Source organism: Hordeum vulgare, chromosome 1H, assembly GCF_904849725.1.
Source record: "Hordeum vulgare subsp. vulgare chromosome 1H, MorexV3_pseudomolecules_assembly, whole genome shotgun sequence".
NCBI classification, from domain to species: Eukaryota; Viridiplantae; Streptophyta; class Magnoliopsida; order Poales; family Poaceae; genus Hordeum; species Hordeum vulgare.
The window spans coordinates 473,401,035-473,422,224 of record NC_058518.1 but is presented as its reverse complement, the minus strand read 5'-3'; the positions used below and the strand labels follow the sequence as shown (position 1 = coordinate 473,422,224).

At 43.2% G+C, this 21,190-nt stretch overlaps 2 protein-coding genes and 1 long non-coding RNA gene across 3 annotated transcripts; 2 read left to right on the top strand and 1 right to left on the bottom strand.

Annotated features, from left to right (window-relative positions):
* Positions 1-5,771: 5,771 nt before the first annotated feature.
* On the bottom strand, positions 5,772-11,171 carry LOC123446591 (protein S-acyltransferase 8-like). The gene is made up of 5 exons (XM_045123171.1): positions 10,925-11,171; positions 10,467-10,652; positions 10,068-10,361; positions 8,823-9,056; positions 5,772-6,611 (listed from the first exon to the last, which is right to left on the bottom strand). Exons 1-5 carry the CDS (start codon positions 10,970-10,972, stop codon positions 6,078-6,080), a joined length of 1,296 nt encoding a protein of 431 aa, XP_044979106.1. The 5' UTR covers positions 10,973-11,171; the 3' UTR covers positions 5,772-6,077.
* Positions 11,172-18,664: 7,493 nt separating this feature from the next.
* LOC123446584 lies at positions 18,665-19,111 on the top strand. The gene is made up of 3 exons (XR_006631407.1): positions 18,665-18,754; positions 18,831-18,935; positions 19,021-19,111. It is a non-coding gene; the product is annotated as an uncharacterized LOC123446584 (long non-coding RNA).
* Positions 19,112-19,265: 154 nt separating this feature from the next.
* LOC123401123 lies at positions 19,266-20,165 on the top strand. The gene is made up of 2 exons (XM_045094852.1): positions 19,266-19,738; positions 19,818-20,165. Exons 1-2 carry the CDS (start codon positions 19,286-19,288, stop codon positions 20,163-20,165), a joined length of 801 nt encoding a protein of 266 aa, XP_044950787.1. The 5' UTR covers positions 19,266-19,285.
* The last annotated feature ends 1,025 nt before the right edge of the window (positions 20,166-21,190 follow it).

Below are 21,190 nucleotides of genomic sequence, written 5' to 3'. Positions count from 1 at the left end.
AAGCCTTAGTCGAGAACTAAGTTCTGGAGGTTGTTCGTGTTTGGGCTCATTCTCTCGAGTCGATGTTGGTGTCATCGTCCTTTTTCACGACAAGATCCTCCATGATGATCGCGGGCACGATGGAGGAGTACGAGCCCAACGACATACATTGGTTTGATGAGCAAGGGCGTCGACGTGTCTCAGCATAGACGTAGATTGCAGCTCGAGCTCCTACCGAATCTGTCATCTTGGTTACATGTACGAGTTGTAGCCGCCAAGGAGTCATGATATCTTCACTTTGCACCACTATTTTTATTGTAAATTGTTCAATTTATACATGTTTTATCCATTACAACACCATTCTTATGCACTTCTCCTATTATTTTGCATACTCTATCGAAGGAGGGGTAATTGCCGGAAATCTCCAAAAAAGCTCCAAAACAAGGAACAATGAAATACATATATTTTAGAAGCAAAAAACAGAAAAATATTTATTTTGGGAAGTTTATCACATGAAGAGAGCTAAGAGGTAGACCCCAGTGGAGGAGCCCTCTATAGGGATCACGTGGCACCACCATGCAACCTACTCCCTCCGTTCCTAAATATAAGTCTTTTTAGAGGTTTCACTAATAGACTACATACGGATGTATATAAACATATTTAAAAGTATTGATTCATTCATTTTGCTCTTTACGTAGACATTTAATGAAATATCTTAAAAGACTTATATTGAGGAACGGAGGGAGTAGGCGTGAGCCAGGGGCCACATACACCACCCTATGCTCTCCGACATTCCTAGTCCTATTTTTCACTAGAACTTACCTATTGATTGTACGGGGTTTTCCGCCACCATCTTCGAGGCATGAAGAGAGTGTATCATTGTCTTCTCCTGGATGGTTGATTCTTCGGGAACCTTCCCTTCTAGTGGGGGATTTCGAATTCATCAACATCACCAACACTTCATTCATCTTCGGAATCATCATCACCAGCACCATCTTCATCATCATCCACCTTGAATCCTAGTTTTCAATATATGAACTATTACTTAGATCATTTGTTGAGATCAGTTTTTGTTGTTAATTTCTACCTGGAAGTATATGCTTAGGGTTCTGTTGATGGAAGATTTGTGTGTTCAGATTCTTTACCATATTATTACCCTACTAATCATGACGCATATAATATTTTTTGTGTAGTCTGTCATGTTGTTGATGGCTTGGGAAAAACTTGTTGCTAGTTGATGACCCACAAGTATTGGGGGATCAATCGTAGTCCTTTTCATAAGTAAGAGTGTCGAACTCAACGAGGAGCAGAAGGAAATGACAAGCGGTTTTCAGCAAGGTATTACCTGTAAGTGTTGTAAGTAACAGTGATTGATAGTTTGTCGCAAGATATATAATTCGTAGCAAGTAACAATTAACAATAGTAATAAAGGTGCAACAAGGTGTCCAAATCCTTTTCTATAGCAAAGAACAAGTCAGAAAGTCCTCTCATATAAAGCAAAGCGCTCTCAAGGACACATGAAGTTTTTTGTCTAGTCGCGTTCATCATATTTAGTTGATTCACCTTCGCTACTTTGATAATTTGATATGTAGGTGGACCTGTGCTTGGGTGTTGTTCTTACTTGAACAAACAACCTACTTATGATTACCCACTCTCGCAATCATCCGCAACTAAAAAGTAGGAATTAATATAAATCTAATCATAGCATGAAACATGTGGACCCAAATCATCCCCTTACGGAATAACACATAAACTAGGGTTTAAACTTCTGTCACTCTAGCAAGCCATCATCTAATTATTACTCCACTATGTATTCCATTAGGCCCAAGTATGGTGAAGTCTCATGTAGTTAACGTTCACATGACACCACTAAATGAAGAGCAACACACATATAATCAAAATATCGAACGAATACCAACATCACATGATTACTTGTGACAAGACTTATTCCTTGTCCTCAAGAATGAAAGTAACTACTCACGAAGCATGTTCATGTTCAAGATCAGAGGAGTATTGCATATCATTGAGCATCTCAACATATTATATTCCATGAAATAAACTAACCAGCATTAATTACATGATGTAATCAACACTACTAGCAACCCATAGGTACCAATGTGAGGTTTTGGGACAAAGATTGAATACAAGAGACAAATTAGGGTTTGTGTTGTCGTTTTCTCAAACAGATGTCATGGGTAGGCTTATCGAGAGTGGTTGGAGCCGCAAGGACACCGGCGGGCTCCGAGAACGGGATTGGTAGCTAGCGATGCGTGACACATGATGTACCCAGGTTCGGGGCCCTCCGTGGGAGGTAACACCCTAGTCCTACTGGAGTGGTTGATGAACCAATAGAACTATAAAAGTGCTCCTAGTTATGCTGAGAGAGAAACGAGCATGCGGACGAAGTGGTTAAATGTCCACACACCAACACAGTACTACGTGGCAAACAAATTCAGATATCACTTGTCAAGATTCGTGCAACAACAAACGGACGGTAATCCATGCGTGTGGACGGTTTGCAAACGTCCACACGTATGGACGTTATCTTTTGAGAAAAAATTAATCCAAAGTGTATGTTTGTTTGGAACTTAGGGTTAAAGAAAATAAAAATTAATGGGAAAATCTAACTAACAGTGTCGCATCTCGGCATTACCGTGCGGCGGCTGCGCAAGCATTTAATTTGTTCTCTTCGTAATGCATGCATGCAATGATTCATCTTTAAGTGACAGAAATTCAAAAACTTTTATATCTTAAACCGTTAATTCGATCGATGATCCGTTTTTGCTGTTGACTTTGTTTCGACGAAATCTTCGAAACTAGATTCCATGTCGACATGTTTCGACAACTTTTTTTTTTACTTGTAGTTACCACATTTGTTACACTTATTTGTCATATTAGTAAGTACTTACTTGTCTGATAAAAAATAACTTAATCGTCATATTTTTTAAAAATTGCATATAAATATGACATCTCGACATAATCATACTAACAAACACAAACAACTTTTTGTAGGCGATTACGCGCGAAAATATGACAACTCAACATATTTAAAACCGATGATCATAAGAAATCTTTTTTGGTCATCGTTTGTAATATGACAACTCGGCACCGTTAAACTAACAAGCACACAAAATAGTTTTCTGGTAAAGTTGTATGTAAATACGACAAGCATAATAGAAACTGCTACAAGGCTTTATACGAAACAACATTAAAAAATGGTAATCAAATTATTTTTTTCAGACAAGTAAGTGGTTAATATTATGGCAAGTGGGGTAAAAAATGTGGCAAGCATGAACCGAAAATAATAATTGTTAGAACATGTCGATATGGAATCTAGTTTCGAAGAACTCATCACGAGAAAGCCAATGGTGAAAACAGATCATCGATTGAATTAACGGTTTTGTGGATAAAACTTTTTGAATTTCAAACATCAAAGGGAATTGTTGTGTTGTATGCTTTTTTCTTGCGCTGACAGCCTGGCATTGCATGTTGCTCGTTTTGTTACTTCTTGTAATGAATGCGTGCACATAATTTATCTACGTCATTCATGCATGTGGCTACTTTTCGTGGCAATTAGCAGACGTGGTAGTAGCCGCCGCACCGAAAAACATAGGTGCGGCGCGGCTGTGTAGTCCTGTCCAAAATTAATAGGCATATGAGCAACGGGATCCTTCTGTTCAAGCCAAATAAAAATTAGGTTGACAGGCGGCGCCGCTGTTTGCACAGAGCCGGTGTGGATCAAACAAACCACATCGGATGGGGCTGACGGATCATAGCAGCACTGCGTACGGATAACCGCATCCCCTCTGTTCGATGCATACGAAAGCAAATGTGTAGCTTGAACAGGACAAAAGAGTCTTCCAGTCAGATGGTACGCCCAACCCTGCTATCAAGTTTCAACGACACATTTTGTTTCCTTCCTTCTCTCTCCTGCCAGTTACTGAAAAGAAAAGAAAAAAAAAACTCCCTCATTTTTTCTTCTCATATTATATATCTTGCTCACAGTGGAGTGGAAATTGGGAATCTATCATGGGCAGTGCAGATGGCACGTGGGAACATGGCCAAATGTCGTCGACACTGAATGACCATTCCCCGACCATGCGATCTGTAAGTGTAACGAACCACAATAATGCCCATCTCTTCTCTGCCGTATATTAAGTCTTGCAACTTGACTGAGATCCGGAATCGGGCGGCAGTGGATGGAACGAGTGAGGTCGCCTTCACTGAAGCAGGTAGAGTAGCTCTCATGGAATGATCACCACCACAAGGGGCCAGCAGGTTGACGAAAACGCGTGAAGAAAGCTGCAAGGGCAGTTCAAAATAATAATAGAAAATACTACTCGTACTATGGCTCCAGCGGGAGAGATTATTACGGCTGGTGTGATGTAAGTAACGAGGCCGCATGAAAGATTCCGAGGCTAGGTGGGGGCCTGTGATTTTCATGATGAAAATGAACACAATGGCCGTGTACAATTAAATTAAAATACTGTAAGTCTGAATAGAAGTAGCATAAGACCATCTGCATCTCTAGATGTCAATGAGACACTAATTGGGCAGCTGTAAATTAGGCGTCACGTTACGGTAAAAAAGTATAAATCAGTTGCCTCTCTTCAATTATCGGAGGAAGTATATAAACACGTGTTAGTGTGTTTGTTCTTTCATTTCACTTCCTATGTGGTTCATATTGAAAATTTTAAAACATCTTATATTTGTGAACGAAAGGAGTACTTTTGTGGATGTGACTAGCTCTAATTTACATGAGGATTAATAACTAAGTCTCGTATAGCTAGATTCGTGGGGACATTTTACTTTCCATTTCTATTTTAATCAAATGATCTAGGAGTTGAATCGGACTTTGTTAATTCTCGCCTATATGAGCATTAGCCAATCCATTAATTTGCAGATGTTGCAATGTGAACGCTCCAATACACGGAGAATAATAGTATGACACGAGAAGACCCAAAAAATGAAAAATGAAGGGGAGAAAATAAATCAGAGGAATCTATGTATCTAAATAATTATAGTTAGAAAAAACTGACTAATTCTCGTCAATTGCAATTATTTAGATACAGAACGAGTAGAAGCAATCAGAATAAAGGTGGTCTCCCTGCCATTCAACTTCAGCAGGCTCTTGACCTGGAGCGTACCAGCGCACAAACACCGGCCAGGTTCAGAACTGCCACGGTCCACGATCAAAGCAGTAGACTTGCCACCCGACGACCGTCGAGTGGACTTTGCCCGAAAAGATCTGGTAACCGTGGCAGTCATTTTCGAAAGCACTCCTACCAATGATTAAAAGCCTAGCATGACTTGACTTTCCAAATATCCCGGCATGAGCTGCGCGTAAAAACTCTTTTGAAGTTTGATTGAAGCTGCAAAGGCCAAAGGCATCTTCGTCTTCCTGGTCGCTGGTCCGAGGAATGGACCTGCGACGGGATGATCCTGATGTCTTATGCTTTGTCGCTATCAGGCAATGCTCCGGTCCTCCTCCGGTTCAAGTCAGAAGCCAACGAAAAGATGCTCTCATCATCCTCCTTGATGAGAATGCAGCTCCACTCAAAAACAATGGAACCGTCAACCTTCGAACGGTCAGTTCAAGAAGGAACAACCGAGCTTCCGTCGCCTGCAAAACAAAGCGATGATGCCGACACGCATCTCGAGGACCAACGATGTAACAGAATGTTGAGCAAGTAGTGATGCCGATCAATTTGATGCATCTCTCCTTATTCCTTGGAAGAACTGAACGCCAAAGACATGATAAAAAAACTTGAGTCAGATGCGAACTAGAGACATTCCAAACAGGTGGATGAGTATCCTGCATTAGCAATTTACACAAAGAATGATGATGCCGAACGCTGTCAGACAACAACGGCGCAAAAAAAAAAAGGACCGATATGTGACCCCCAATTACCACCGATCCTTTTGACTACAACAACTGTTCATACATAGAGAAGGGATCGAAAACACCAAACATCTCAGTCAAAAGTCAAAATGGATCATGGTCATTCTTCTCGAGGACGGTGTGTCGCCATCAGTAAAAATCGTCCAAGATTCCAGCCCGCCAACACAAAGTTCAGGATTCACACATGGCTTGGCCACTACTGAGCTTCTCTTCGAGATTGCGACGCAGCCTCGGTGACGGAAGCGCTTCTTCCAAGCACATCCGACGCGCTCCTTCCGATCACCTCCGACGACATGTCCCAGTTCCCACTCCTCCGATCCCAGCTCGAGTGCCGCACTCGTACCTCGCTTCCGACCGCGGGGATCTGCGATCCCGAGCCCATCGCCGGTTTCGGTTTGGCGCTGCCCATGCCTTTCGTCTCACTGTCGTCCTGGTTTCCCATTTCGACATCAACGTCCTCGTAGTTGCGCCGCTGAGAGATCTTCAGGAGATCGCTGCCGATCTCGAGATCATCCTCTACTTTTGCGCGAGGGCCGCCAGCTGCTTCCTCCTCCATCTGCCTACCAAAGTTGACCACCGGAGCACGTACTTCCTCTTGAACATAGGCTCGGAACCTGTGCTTAGAAGGTTTCCCCTTGCTGCACAGGACTCCTAGGAAATTGTTCAGACATCCTTGGTCATACACGTTAGGCCTGCTGTCTGCTCTGTACCGAAAATTCTCGTACGTCGTCTGGAAAAACAAAGCAACATATCAGAGTTATGCACTGTCACTTTTACAAGTTATGCGTTCAAAAGAGGCATTGAGCATACGACATTACGTCATTCTAACTGAGGGCACAGAACTGCAGTTTTGTTCCTTCCCACCTGCTAGGACTAAAGTGTGGCCTGGTGATAATTTGTTTTTGTTTTCACTAGATGGTACATACAGTTGCTCACTGGCGCACGTGTTACGAAAATGGGCCATGGCCTGCCCAACCTATAGCAAATACAGTATGAGACTGAGAGTGAGCTATGAGGACAAAAATAGTTGGCCTTCCTTTCTACAGGCCCTCAAACTTGCATTTTCACAGAAGCAATCGGCAACAATGGCAGCCCTCAAACTTGCTCGGCAGAGAACATTAAGCATCTCGCTTTTGCTCTGGAGGTTGCATGAGACATCGCAAGCCTATTAGTTATGTTGGATATTAGCATGCAAAAACACCTTTAGCTAAAAATAGCATGGTGGCCCACTCACATGCTTTCTCTTAAACAATGTCTATGTATCAATATAGTCTACCTAACCACTAGTATAGTTGCATTTCAGAATTTTCTGTATTACTGACTGAGATCAAAATATACGGTCCGTGTTAGGCTTTAATCGAACCGAGGTATCAACTTTTTTTGCTATTACAAACTGCTTGGTGTGCAATTTTCTCACCTTGTATTAAGACGACAAATTTAAAAACAGAAAATTCCCCTCTTCTCTTTGCTGACACATACCCCTCTTCCCAAAAGCTTTCCTGTTTCACGTCTCCGCCTAGCAAGCAGATCTTTTCCTCCACCACTTGTGCCAACCAAACTTTAAAATTCATCCTAGATCAAATTAAACATGATGGAGGACACTTATTTTCTTCCCATTCCACTTGCTCAATTTGATGTAAATTGTAAGTTATATGTCTGATTTGCGTTTTTCTAATAGTTTATTTCACTGCAACCAATATTAATAAAGTTGTAATGATGCATCAAGTTTCTAGACCAACCAACTTAATTTCACTTTTCCTTTTGCTAACGAACTTGATATTTACAATTGCCATACTGGTAGAATGGACCGAAGAGTTAAAATTCACATAATTAGTGCCATGCATGATTGTCATCTTAGCAAAATCGTACAGGAGAAATTCAACTGTGGCAGATAGATTTAGGTGCCACATCGACGGTGGCTGCAACCACACTTGTAGAGGATACATCCTATGCAGATCCTATGAGTGCATTTAGACTTTGACCGTGATCTCTTCCTATACTTCATACTCTACACAGAATGAATGTTTCATCATATATATGTGAATGAGGCAGATGAGTCTCTTAAAAGTTTTAAATACGGATATATGGTGTACAAGTTGGTTCGACTAATCAAGGCACACATGAATCCGGCTTGTGCTTTTATTTCTTGGATGTTCAGAAATCTTTGTTATTTACTCTATTTTTAAGTATTATTTAAGTAACACATGCACAATGCATAGGACTCCCCCCCCCCCCATTTTACAAATTTTGAATTTGAAATAGTTTAATTGATTTTTTACGTTCGTTTTGGTGCACTAGTCACAGTAAGGTAGCCAGGTAGGAACTGATGAGGTCATGTTTGGGTAGGCAGGCAGGAACCGATGATTGTCATAGAAGTTTTACATACGGATACCAAGACGTGTGGTGGTTGTGAGTTGTGACTATTTAAAAGGCGTCTGATTATGTGTAGGTGCATATGTATGGAAACAGCTAAAGAGGAAGTAATTAATTTTGTTAAGATTAAAGAAAACAGACTATGATATGTGCATGAGTGCGTATCGGATAAATGGAGGGATAAAACAAAAGAGACAAAATATGAAGGTTACGAAATATATCAAAATGTGTGGTGTTTGAGTTGGTACATCTATCAAATAATGAAATAATATGGGGCCCTCAGTCATTGAACTTGGGTGCAGTTACGACAATCTAATGGTTATACTTAGTTGATTGAAAGAAGATCCACCAAATTAACTGCTAGATGATTTGCTTTTTTGTGAAATTTTCTAATTGTATCTTTTTCTGGTTAGACCACCATGTATTTCTAATATATAACAGATTCTATGTACTCATGGCTGAAAACAGCATATAAATGAGAACAAATTATTTAAGGAATAATAAACAAGTGCATTCATGGTTGAAAATAAATTACTAACAAAGAGTAATTTCGTGTAAGCAAACTAACCTGGTTAGTGCTAATGAGATATGAATGAAATCCAGTGAGCCCGCCAACAAACCAGAGAGCAATGAAACAATATATCATAAGCACCAAGCAGGCTGGAGAGTGTTTGAAAGCCTTCCATACTGTAGGATAGTCTTCGCCCATGAGAAACTTGATGTGTAGTGCCGACATGGCAAAGACATAAATGCAAAGAAGAGTCGAGGAAGAAACAAATAGGAAAAAGTATCGGTAGTTGCGCTGCACAATGTAGAAGTGGAAGAATAAAATATCAGGAGACAAAAGTGATAACATACAAACTGAATCAAAATTTCCTAAACATTTACAGCAAAAACAAGGTCCTTGGTATCTCTTAGTTCCCAGCAAAGCAATGGTTTCTTGCATGTGCATAACCTATACGGCACCTAGAGCACAAATAAAATTTGTGGGTTCTAAAATTTACTGCAGACAGTGGAAGACAGAGGACACAAATCTCTTTGGGCCTATCACAACTGTAATCCTCTGTTGTTGTAGCGAGATTTACCATTTTGATGATTTTTATTCAGTTGCCCTAGCTACTTACAGGCTAGCTGATTCTTCAGCTGGTTTGTATTGTACTAACCTTTTTTAAAGGGAAACTAGGGAATATCCTAAAGTAAATTGTAGTTTGTAACCTAGTACAGATTCTTCTCTCTTTTGGTAAAATGGCCATCCCACAAATATGAAACTAATCAGGGCACTGAACTAAAGTATAAACAATGGGTGTACATTGTGCCTTATAGAAGTTCAAACGTAAACTTGTCCCTCAAGTGTTATCAATTATTGTGATGTTGTAAGTTTCGTTTCATGCTTAAGTAACAAAGAGCAGATAAGAAAGGATATGACTAATAAGGCAATTCTGCACAACTGATAAGGCATGACAATTCTAAGGAGGGCACACACTTCAGCAGAGGAGAACAATACTTTTTGAAGTTCTTTGCCTTTGCCTCTATTAACCAGAAGATAGTGCTCTTGAGTAACTAGACACCAAGAATCATGCTAATCATGTCACTTTTGTTGACTAAGTTAACAATCATGCTGTGACCATCTTACTATTATGTCTTATAATGGTTGTGCCATCTGATTTAGTCCATATAAAGTTATATCTCCCTCCCTCTGGCTCAAGGTAAATCCATCTGGATAAATGGATCAAGATCTTGTTGAATTACTTAAAGCATAGAGTTATTTCAATGGCAGTCACACTACTTTCAGCATGCAGAAAATACAGCGTACCTGACCAATGCATTGTCCAACCCAGGGGCAATGATGATCAAAGCGCTCCACACAATTGTTGCATATGGAGCAGTGCGAACACCGAGGAGGGCGGTAAATCATGCAGGTATCGCAATACTTTATCTTGACAAGCATCCCATTAACCATCACTTCCTTTATGCGGGGAAACTGCAGCCTGCCCGGCGTTTCTCCGGCCAATGGATTGCCATACGCAAAATCCTCCTCGGGCGGATGCGATGCGCGAGGCACGATGCCAGGATCCTGAGCTGAGGTGATCAACAGTAACAGAAGCACCTACAGTGTACAATAAGAAAAAACAGAAGCTATGCTCAGATGAGTACCCCAAATGCTCACTGATTAGCTGATTACAGGCTGCAGGAATCGGTACAATGAACTCACATAGATCATGAACCCTACCGCCACCGCAGGAATAGCGTATCCTGCGTTGTAGTCGGGGAACCGATGGAGAAGGTGCGGCGCGATGAAAGCGCAGAAGACCAGAACCGGCACCACGATGAGCGCAACCGAGACGAGCAGGGACTTGGCGTCGGGCCCGAATATCAATCTCCCTCCAAGGAAGAACCTCTGCAGACAGCCAAACCAAAACCATGCCGCGCCGTCAGCAAAGCCGCGCATTGCATACTTGACATCCTCGACAACACGGCAGCGAACCAAATCGCCACTGTTCATGCCCGGAACCGAACTGTCAAGGAGAGTAAGGCACATACAGGCACCAAAACTGCCAAAAATAAAGAGCAGGAAGCCGAATTCCCCCCCAAGAAACCGAGCAGGAACGGCGCAGATCATGAAACCAAGATTCCTGGTTCACGGGCCGGAGGTACGGGCAGGATCCTTACATTATTCCCTTTCCAGGCTTGGTAGACTCGCTGCTGCGGCTGCGCCATGGGGCGGCGGCGGGTTCGGCTCCGGTCAGCGCGGCCGCCTCATCCAGGCGGCCCCCGAATCGACGGCGGAATCGACACGCGCACGCGAGAAAGGGGGGATTTTGAAAGAGTTGGTGCGCGAGCAAGGGAGATGAGGCGAGGAAAAGCTGCTGCTGCTGCTTGCTTGCGTCGCCTTTGTGCTGTGCGTGGGGGTGGGGGTGGGGGTGGGGGTGGCTGCTGCGGTGAGGTGTAAAACGGCCGCCTTTTTTCCTTTCTCAGAATTTGGGACAGTAGAAAAATCGGGGGAGGAGATGCAGCAAGCTGGCAGAACTGAAGACGACAGAGGGGAGGGCGTTCCGTTTTGCACATGGCCCCTCGGTCTTTACCGAAATAACTCATGGGTACTAGGGGACTACGGAAGAAAACTTGAGGACTCGTTTGATTCCTATAAATTTTACAAGAGAAGAGGAAGAAGAAGATTTGATATATTGTATGTATTCCATGCGGTTTTTAATTGATCCTTAAGACTGATTGTAACCCGTGTGACACCTTTGTATTCCGTTTCACATTGAAAAATTGATTGGCTTGCGACCTGTTGAAAGTTCTCGTAGTTCTTGTGTCATGAAATCGACCAAGCGCATGTAGGTTTGGATTCTCTAGTTTTTTAGAGGAGTATGTCATTGTAATCCTATTATTTTTAGATCTTTCCTTTTTTAATCATGCAAATCAAAGAGTTTTAATTTTTCACCACTCGGAAGCTTTGTGTTCATTTGATGAATCTTTTTGTTTAATGTGACATTCATTCTTTCCAAACAAATCAGACTCTTTTTAGAAGATCTAAACAAATCATACATGTACTAAGCACGGACTACAACAACCATAATTGGCCAATTCAACACATATAATAGGCCATTTGTTGAAGTGGATTAAGAAAATACCAGAGGGAAGGATGGGCCATGGCTAGAATGGTCCACTCAACGCTCTACGAGTGCACGTATGTTTGTCACACTCTTTCGCCACACTGTGTTTATTGCTTGCCAACATTTAGCAAAAAAAAAAAAAGGGTGACAAACTTGGCTATCAATCAAACACGCCCTTAAACGACCTTTTGTAAAAAAAAACAATTATTTTGTGCGTAAACATTCGCTTTATCAAATGGACATTTTTTTACACAATATACACACACAAACGTTCATATAAACACTCATACATTCATCCCTATAAACACACACACATATCCTATCATTATGAGCACACCTTTAAAAGAGTGAGCCGGTATATCATCTTGAGATTTAGTTAGTTAACGCAGGCGTCTCGTCGTCGACGGAAACGTCGCCTCACGCTGAATGCGCATCGTTAAAAATCCTGAAATAAAGTCAAAAATAGGACTTGAATCCTGATGAGCTGAGGATACAACTGTCTCTCTAACCATTAAACAAGAGGTTGGTTTGCCAAATGGGCATTTTCTTGCTACCTGGTCTCCTTCCCATATACTCCCGCCGTTTCTAGATATAAGTCTTTTCAGAGATTTCACTAAAGTACAACATACAAAGCAAAATGATTGAATATATACTCTAATGTATATCTTTATACATCTTGGAGAGGTTAGCCTTGGTGGGCAGATGGTACCGGAGAGAGACACGTTTCGATATTTGGGGTCCATGTTGCAGAAGCATGGCGATATCAATGAAGACGTGGGCCACCGAATCAAGGCTGGATGGATGAAGTGGCGCCAAGCTTCTGACATAATCAGTGACAAGAGAGTGCCACAAAAGCTAAAAGACAGGTTTTATAGGACAGCTATCCGACCTGCGATGTTGTATGGCGCGGAGTGTTGGCCAACCAAGAGACGACATATCCAACAGTTAGGTGTAGCAGAGATGTGCATGTTGAGATGGATATGTGGCCACACAAGAAAGGATCGGGTACGGAATGACGATATACGAGAGAGACTTGGGGTAGCACCGATTGAAGAGAAGCTGGTCCAGCATCGTCTCAGATGGTTTGGACATATTCAACGGAGGCCACCGAAAGCGCCGGTGCATAGCGGACGGATAAAGCGTGCTGAGAATGTTAAGAGGGGTCGTGGTAGACCAAACTTGACATGGAAGGAGTACGTTAAGAGAGACCTAAAGGTTTGGAATATCGACAAAGACTTAGCCATGGGCAGGGGTGCGTGGAAGTTAGCTATCCATGTTCCAGAGCCATGACTTGGCTTCAAGATCTTATAAGTTTTAACTCTAGCCTATCCCAACTTGTTTGGGACTGAAAGGCTTGGTTGTTGTTGTTGTTGTATATCTATATACATCTGTATATAGTTTTCTAATGAAAACTCTAAAAAAACATATATTTAAAAATGGAGGAAGTAAATCAGAGAAATCCAAGTTAGCGTAGGGGTTTACGCGCAAATAAGCCATCTCCGACGCCACCGCAGCGACCCCCTGCACCAGAAGAAACGGACGCAGGCAGTTGAGGCGCAAGGGTCCACGGACGGTCAACCGTCCAGCTGCGTTTCCGGTTGCGCCGTGGACCCGGCCCAGCCAGCCAGCCAGCCAAGCCCCTCTTGGCCGGTGGGGAGCATTGAAGTGAGGCCGGGTGGGCCCACCAGTACAGACACCAGAAGAGCCTACGCCTCGGGTACTGCCTAGTAAGTAGGCTTTGCTCCCCGAGGAGCATGATTTGCTACGAGTATTATTAAGCTGCACGTGTGCGTGTTCGTCAATCCATCCATCCATGGAAACGAACACAGGATATGATATGATATCTTGTTCCGGGAGCGAATGATGCTCGTATTCTTTGACCGACCAGGCCTGACCTGTCGTCGGCCGCAAGCAAAAACATAGCAGCATATTTTAACACCCGGAATTAGATTGAGCGTGTGAGAATAAATTGGTTGCTAAACTGCTCCCTCTGCTACTCCTCCTCAACCATTTTTTTCTCGAGGAAAACCTGTGCATTTGGTTCCGGTGCATTCGGATAGGAGTTAGTAGATCATGTCGCGGCATTGCTAAGTTCAGCGTGGTATTCAGCCGGCCGAGCCGGTTCAGTCTAGCTGCTTGTTTTCTCTCTGCACATACAGTATAGTACAGTATGTTCTACCACTTGTGCTTACCGAGTGTGGTCCGTCAATCAGACAAAACGAAGCCCCCGTTATGCTCATGGCCAGCACATATATCATCTGATTGCTGGCCAAGTGGCAAGACGGGACAATTTGCACATCCTAGTAATAATAATACGCTCTTAGCAAAGCTTCCGTAACAACCGAACCAACTCTATTTCGAGACAAAAGACAGGACTGAAGGCCAAGCAAAGTACCGACCTCTTGCTGCTTCAATTAGCAAACGGCATTAGGAGTTCGCTGGACGATTGCCAAACTGCTTGCTTCCACCGTGTTCCATAATCCAGAGGATTTTTGTCCAAAAGGACCCCCTGTCGAGTGGGATTGTCAAAAAAGACCACCTTCCAGTGCAAATGGCCAAAAAGACCCCCACCCCGGGCGGCGGCAGGCGCGCCAGGCGGCACGTGGCACCTGCCGCCACCGCAGGAGGCGGCCGGGGGGCCTGCCGCCACAGCCCCTGGCGGCCGGGGCCTGCCGCCACCGCCCCTGGCGGCCGGCGCGGGATCCCGTTCCCCCCACTCCTGCCCGTAACGGACAAGGCCGGGTGGGCCCTGCCGCCTCGGGAGCAGGCGGCCAGGTGCAGCCGGGTGGGCCCTGCCGCCTCGGGAGCAGGTGGCCAGGTGCATTTTTCCGCGGCACTGTTGCTGATTGATTGCGCTGATTCTGATGCTCTTTCCCGCTCGAATTTTTCCCGCGCGGCCGGCCTGAACTGTGTGATTTTTTCCCGCTCTCCACCGACGAAACAGTGCGAAATTTACTCCTTTATAAGCGAACCGCGTCGCTGCCTCCTCTCTCACTCTCTTCTCCTGTCGTTGCCTCCCGTGTCACTCTTCTTTCCCACTCTCTTCTCTTTCTCACTCCGTATGAATGTTTATGTGGCGATTTAGGACGGATTAAAGTGAGATTTTGAAGACGTTGTAGTTGAAGAAAAGATAGATCAAGGTAAGAGCTTTCCATATCTGTTGGTTGTGTTTGCATGCATGATGTATTTATTTTGTTTGATTAGTTACTAAGTATGTGTTTTCTTTTGTCTTAGAGAGCGTATTATCACTTTTGTGGAACTATTTTGAAGACGTTGTAGTTGAAGAAAAGATAGATCAAGGTAAGAGCTTTCCATTTCTGTTGGTCGTGTTTGCATGCATGATGTTTTTATTTTGTTTGATTAGTTTCTAAGTATGTGTTTTCTTTTGTCTTAGGGAGCGTATTATCACTTTTGTGGAACTATTTTGTCATGCGATATGAACTACTAAGTTGAAGATCAAGGTATGAGACTTTGTTCATATTTCTGTTCATGTGATAATAGGTCAACTATGTTCATATATTACCGATGATTTGTTCGTGTTTGCATGCAACTGGTATTTAGAAAGGAGCCGGAAAAATGCCAATGTAACTAGCATTTCTGTAAAAAACATGTAATAATATGTTAGCTCCATTAGTATTATTACATGCAAGACGCGTGTGTAGTATATTTGTTTATTTGATAATTTGTCAACCCCGTCGAAATATGACTCGTGATATATATATATATATATATATATGCATGCAGTATGTATTTTTAGACTTTTGCTAGCACGGAAATAATTATGTGTGTAATATTTTTGTTCATATGAAAATAGGTGGAATTCGCTGATATTATTCTGGTGATATACTATATTCGGAAGGATATCCTTATTTAAACCAGAGGTATGAATGACATATTGTAATTCATCTTCTATTTATTTTATAGATGTAGTGTCACGATAAATGATACAATATAAATTATTATGCGTAGATGTAATGGATGTTGTTAAATTGTTATATGTAAAAAAGATAAGTAATGGATGTTGTTATTACAATGTAAATATAAAAATATGATTTTTAATGGACTAACGATGTAAATATGGCTGCTCGTTAGGTACTAATGAAAATTTGTTAGTGTTTTATGGGCACATCGTACGTGAGGGTCCTTCTGGTGTGGATGTGTCTAGGTGCGGGATGACTACGGTTGTAGTGAAAGACATGGTTAATGTAGAGTATGCGGCAGTTAGAAGGTGCATCCGATCGGTGTTTGGTTCAGCGATGAATGGAAAAAAAATGACCCTGGAGGCTTTCGTGGTTGAGGGAGGAAATCGTTGGGTTTTGCGACGGGTTACCGGTGAAAGAGCATGGGCGTCGTACATGGGTTTTGCAAGCAATCCCAATAACTCCATGTATGGACAACCCATGGTTTATGTGGAGTTCATTTCTGCCAGTGATGTCGCCGAGTGCAGTAGCGGTGCCGGTGAGGCCGAGTTGGCCGCAACTGTAGCCCCCGACGCCGGCCCATCGGAACCAAGCGGTGGCGAACATATGGCCATAACTGTAGCCCACGACGCCGGCCCAACGGAACCAACAGGTGGCCATCAAGTGTATGACACGGGATATTGGTCTGCGGTCGTTGACATGAGCGAACATGTCGAGGGATTGCCGGAGGCGCTAGATGATGACGATGATGGTCATTCTTCTGCGTCTTCGGAATCAGATGATGATGAAGTTGTTCCTCCTGAGAATGCGGTCGCTGCAGCAATCAACCCAGAGTTTTTACAGGTTATGAGCATCACCAATGAATTTCACTCTGTTGCTGGCCTAGACGCGGGGAGTCTGGCCGTTGGACAGATTTTCCCAGATAAGAAATCTGCTAAACAAGCAATACATAGCTATGCAATTGCTATACACAAGCAACATAGAGTGAAGCAGTCTGATAAAAAGGAGTTGAAGCTCATATGCATCCATCGCGAAGCGGGTTGCCGCGGAAGAGTTATTGCTCGCCAGAAGCCTGGGGTATGTCAGCCATGGCATGTCACAAAAATAGAGCAACATGGTTGTGAGCAAACCGGCACTCTTTCAGAGCACCGCAACGTGACTGCAGAATATGTGTCACAGGTGATGCAAACCATTGTGCAGCAAAGTCTTAATATTAGTATTAGGGCTTTGCGTGCAACTGCATCTGATCTGATTGGTTTCCCTGTCAGCTATAGCAAGGCTCGTCATGCAAAGGAAAAGATATTTCAGAGGTTGTATGGAACCTATGAGGAGGCGTACTCTTTTGCCCCTAGAATGCTGCATCAGATTTCAGTTGCTAATAGGGGGACTCAAGTTTTCCGGAAAGAACGTCCAAATCCATTGAACCCGGACGAGCAAATCCTGGATCGCTTATTCTGGGCATTCGCCCAGACTATACAAGCATTCAAGCATTGTCGTCCGGTTGTATCAATTGATGGTACATTTCTCACAGGAAAGTACAAGGGCACACTCTTAGTGGCGATGGCAGCTGATGCAAACAATCAACTTCTTCCTATTGCCTATGCACTAGTGGAGAGCGAAAACAAACATAGTTGGCTATGGTTCATGTGTTGCCTGAAGATGGGTGTCATCAAAGACCGGGAAGGGGTTTGCATCATCTCTGATCGCAACACCGGACTATTAAGCGCGCTTGAGATAATTAAGGCTTCACAAGATCCAAATTGGGGGTGGCCCGATCTGGAGACAAGGTGGTGCATGAGGCATTTGGCAGCTAATTTTTATTCGAAATTCAAAAACAAAGATTGGTTCAAGCTATTCAAGAGGATGTGCATGCAGAAAACTACAGCAAAAATGAGTGCTATCTGGGCAGGTATCAATGGTCAGATCGAGCGCGCATCCCTCCAGGCGAGAGAAGACCGGAGGGGTCGTCGAAGAGCAATAAATTTGAGCCAGTGGATTAATGAGAATTGTCCCAATTTGTACAAGTGGGCGCAGTCTCATGACACTGGCGCTAGATACGGTATAATGACAAGCAACATGTCCGAGGTGTACAATGGTGTTCTTAAAGGGGTGAGGGCACTACCTATCACAGCACTAATTGATGAAACTTGGAACCGGACTGTGTCATACTTTGCAGATAGAGTCACCGTTGCCAAGGCGCTAGTTGATTTGAACAAGACCTGGTCTGAGAAGATGCAAAGACATCTTGATGACAAAGCAAAGAAGTCGCAAAGACATGGGTGCAGGCAGGTAGATGCACTTAGGAATAAATGGGAAGTTAGTGTGCGAGCAAAGTTTGTGAATGGTCACCACAGGGGAGCAAAAAAACAAGCTGTGACGCTTGGCGCAACCTCGTGTGAGTGCACTTGCAACAAGCCCAAGCTTCTGGGATATCCTTGTAGTCACGTATTGCGGGCAGCTGCAGATCAACAAATTAGTGTCGAGTCGTACGTATCACCATACTTCAACATGCACAATTTGTACAACACTTGGAACGGTGAGTTTTGGGCATTGGGGCATTGATACGAACTACAAGCAATTATGGCCAGAAGGCACCACATGGGTTCCAGATCCCGAATTGATGCGAACCAGCAAGGGACGACGTCAGTCTAGGCGTCATCGCAATGACATGGACCACAGCCAGTTGGGAGAACCAAGGCGATGCCGCGTATGTAGGTGTGCTGGTCACCCGCGTAGGGACTGTCCGTATCGTAACAACAACACTGCGTGATGTAATATTCGGAACATGTATTTTAATTTAATCATGATGTAATATTCGGAACATGTATTTTAATTTAATCGTGATGTAATATTCGGAACATGTTTGTGGAACCGTATAATCCTGACCGTGTCATGAGACAGTTCGGTCTATATCAAGATATTCCACCACCGGTTCCAAGATGTATCGACGAAGAAACTCATAAGTAAGTAAGATGTGACCTAGCTAAATAGATATTCCATCAACTATTCTTGATTTTTTTTTGTTATCTATAATTACAGGATGAGCAATATGGGCAGATCTGGTGTGGACTGGAATGCAGAAAACATTGAATGGATAAATCAGTGGAATAATGAAGCTCTACAAAATATAGTGCCTCAGCAACGGTAATTTTACTAATGTTAATTTAATTATGTGCTTATAAAATACAGAATGTGATGTCAATTTAGTAATGTTAATTTATTTATGCAGAACGTACGATGCAACTACGACAGAAGCGTACTATAATTGGTATCGCATGAGCACGCGTACTAGACTGACGAGCGAACCACCTACGATGCCAACACATCCAACGCATATGGAACAGTTGCAGACACGGATGGACACATCATCAGCTTACTATCGTGACTCTGCGGTAATAATCAACATCTTGCTATTCAGGTCCATCATTTCATAAACAATTTAACCAACGAAGAACGATTATTTTCAGATTGATATTTGCACCCAAGTACAAGCGATGGCGAGTGAAGGAATGCGAGCCGAGGGAAGTGATCCTAAACGCAGGTCGTGGTTTAAAAAAATTAGCGAATTCGTGAGCACAAGGATTACAAGATGCGGTACAGAGAACGACGTTGCCACTGCAGCGTACAACATTCCGGAACCGAGGTCAGCTAGACCGAGTGGGGCGCCGTCGTCGTCCATGCGGTGGGCAGAGGGTCGTAATACTATGCCGACACTTCCACGACATGACTCTTCTCTACCAATACATGGGCAGACATCAGAGGTAAATGCTCCAGATGTAGGATCGACACCCGAACAGACTCATTTCGTGGAGCAGGATGCATATACAGCATATGACGCACACATTCAAGGATCTCAGCCATATCTGCCCACACGAGGGATTAGGATGCCCGAGGAGAATCGTTGGGCTGAGACAAGCGAGGGAGCACAAAGCTACAACAGCGGACAGGTATGTACAATTATAATAAGCAATTACACATCTTTTTGCTACACACAATTTATTTTAAAAACATTTTTTCGTGGACCAGGAAATTAATGATCCATCATGGGGAGATGAACATACCCAGCGTGGCGTACAGAAAGAAATACTCACAGAAACCCATGATACTCAATGCACGCTCCCAGGAATGATAAATGATTTTTTCGGGCAGGACGTTATTGGTCCATCTTACATCAATTCTGAGTCACAACCATTCACCTACAATTTAGAATCATCGTCTCAATATGGATTTCAGACTCCGCCACCTATGCATCAGTCGCAGACACAGGAACACGAGGGACAGTACGGTCGTGGTCTTCGTGAACACAGACCCCCTGATCGATTGTCACTCTCCGGTCGTCGGGCAAGGCCAGCTGGTCGTCGTCGCATAGGGTGATTCGTCTATGTATGTGTGCGAACAATTGCATCTCTCTATGTCAGTTTCAAACTTTTAGATGTACGTACAAGACATCTATGTAGTTTCATGAAATAAAAGTTCGCGATATATTTGAAGTTGCTTCCATAAAATAAGATACATAAAATAAGATTCATAAAATAACATACATAAAATAACATACATAAAATAAGATACATTAAGATGTAGAGTTCATAAAAAAAACTACATAAAGTCGTCGTCATCCTTCGACGATGCAGAGCTCTCTCCCTTTGACGAAGCGCTACTCTTGGCCTTCGATGATGATGCGCTCTTGGCCTTCGTCGATGACGCGCTCTTGGTACTCGGCATGAAGATATCGTCTTCGTCCTCACTATCGTCAATCCACAAGAAGGGATGTTTTACTCCACCTCCACCGCGTATGTGTTGGCCTTTCTTCTTCCATCTTTTCATTCAACCGCAGAAGTTCTTTCCGAATCTCCTCATATGTCCTTGCAGGCCACCCCTTCCTAGCTAATGCGTGGGCAACCTCATTCAGTAGCGTGTCACTACTGATGAGTTCGTCCCATGAAACTATTCTATTATCTATCTTGAAATTGCTAGCTAAGCGCAGAAGACACTCGGACATACCACTATGAAAACTACGATCGAAAGGATAATGAGACATTTTCAGCACACTCCTTACCGACCTTGGTCTGTAGGGGGTTTTATAGGTGCAGCAGAGCGAGACGAATAACTAATGGCGGGAAAACGAGGCGGGAAAGCGAGGGCGGGAAAGCAAGGGCGGGAAAACAAGGGCGGGAACAAACTGGCGGCAAAGCTATACGCGGGATAAAATGGCGGGAAAGCGAGGCGGGAAATAAATGGCGGGATAAAATGAACATACACGTAGCTGAAATTAAGATACCCATTGCGGAAACTAAGATACAATTTGCCGAAATTAAGATACATCTTGCAGAAATAAGATACAACTAAGACAACTTAACATACAATAAAATAAATCTACTGAGTCCAACGTGGATATTTTC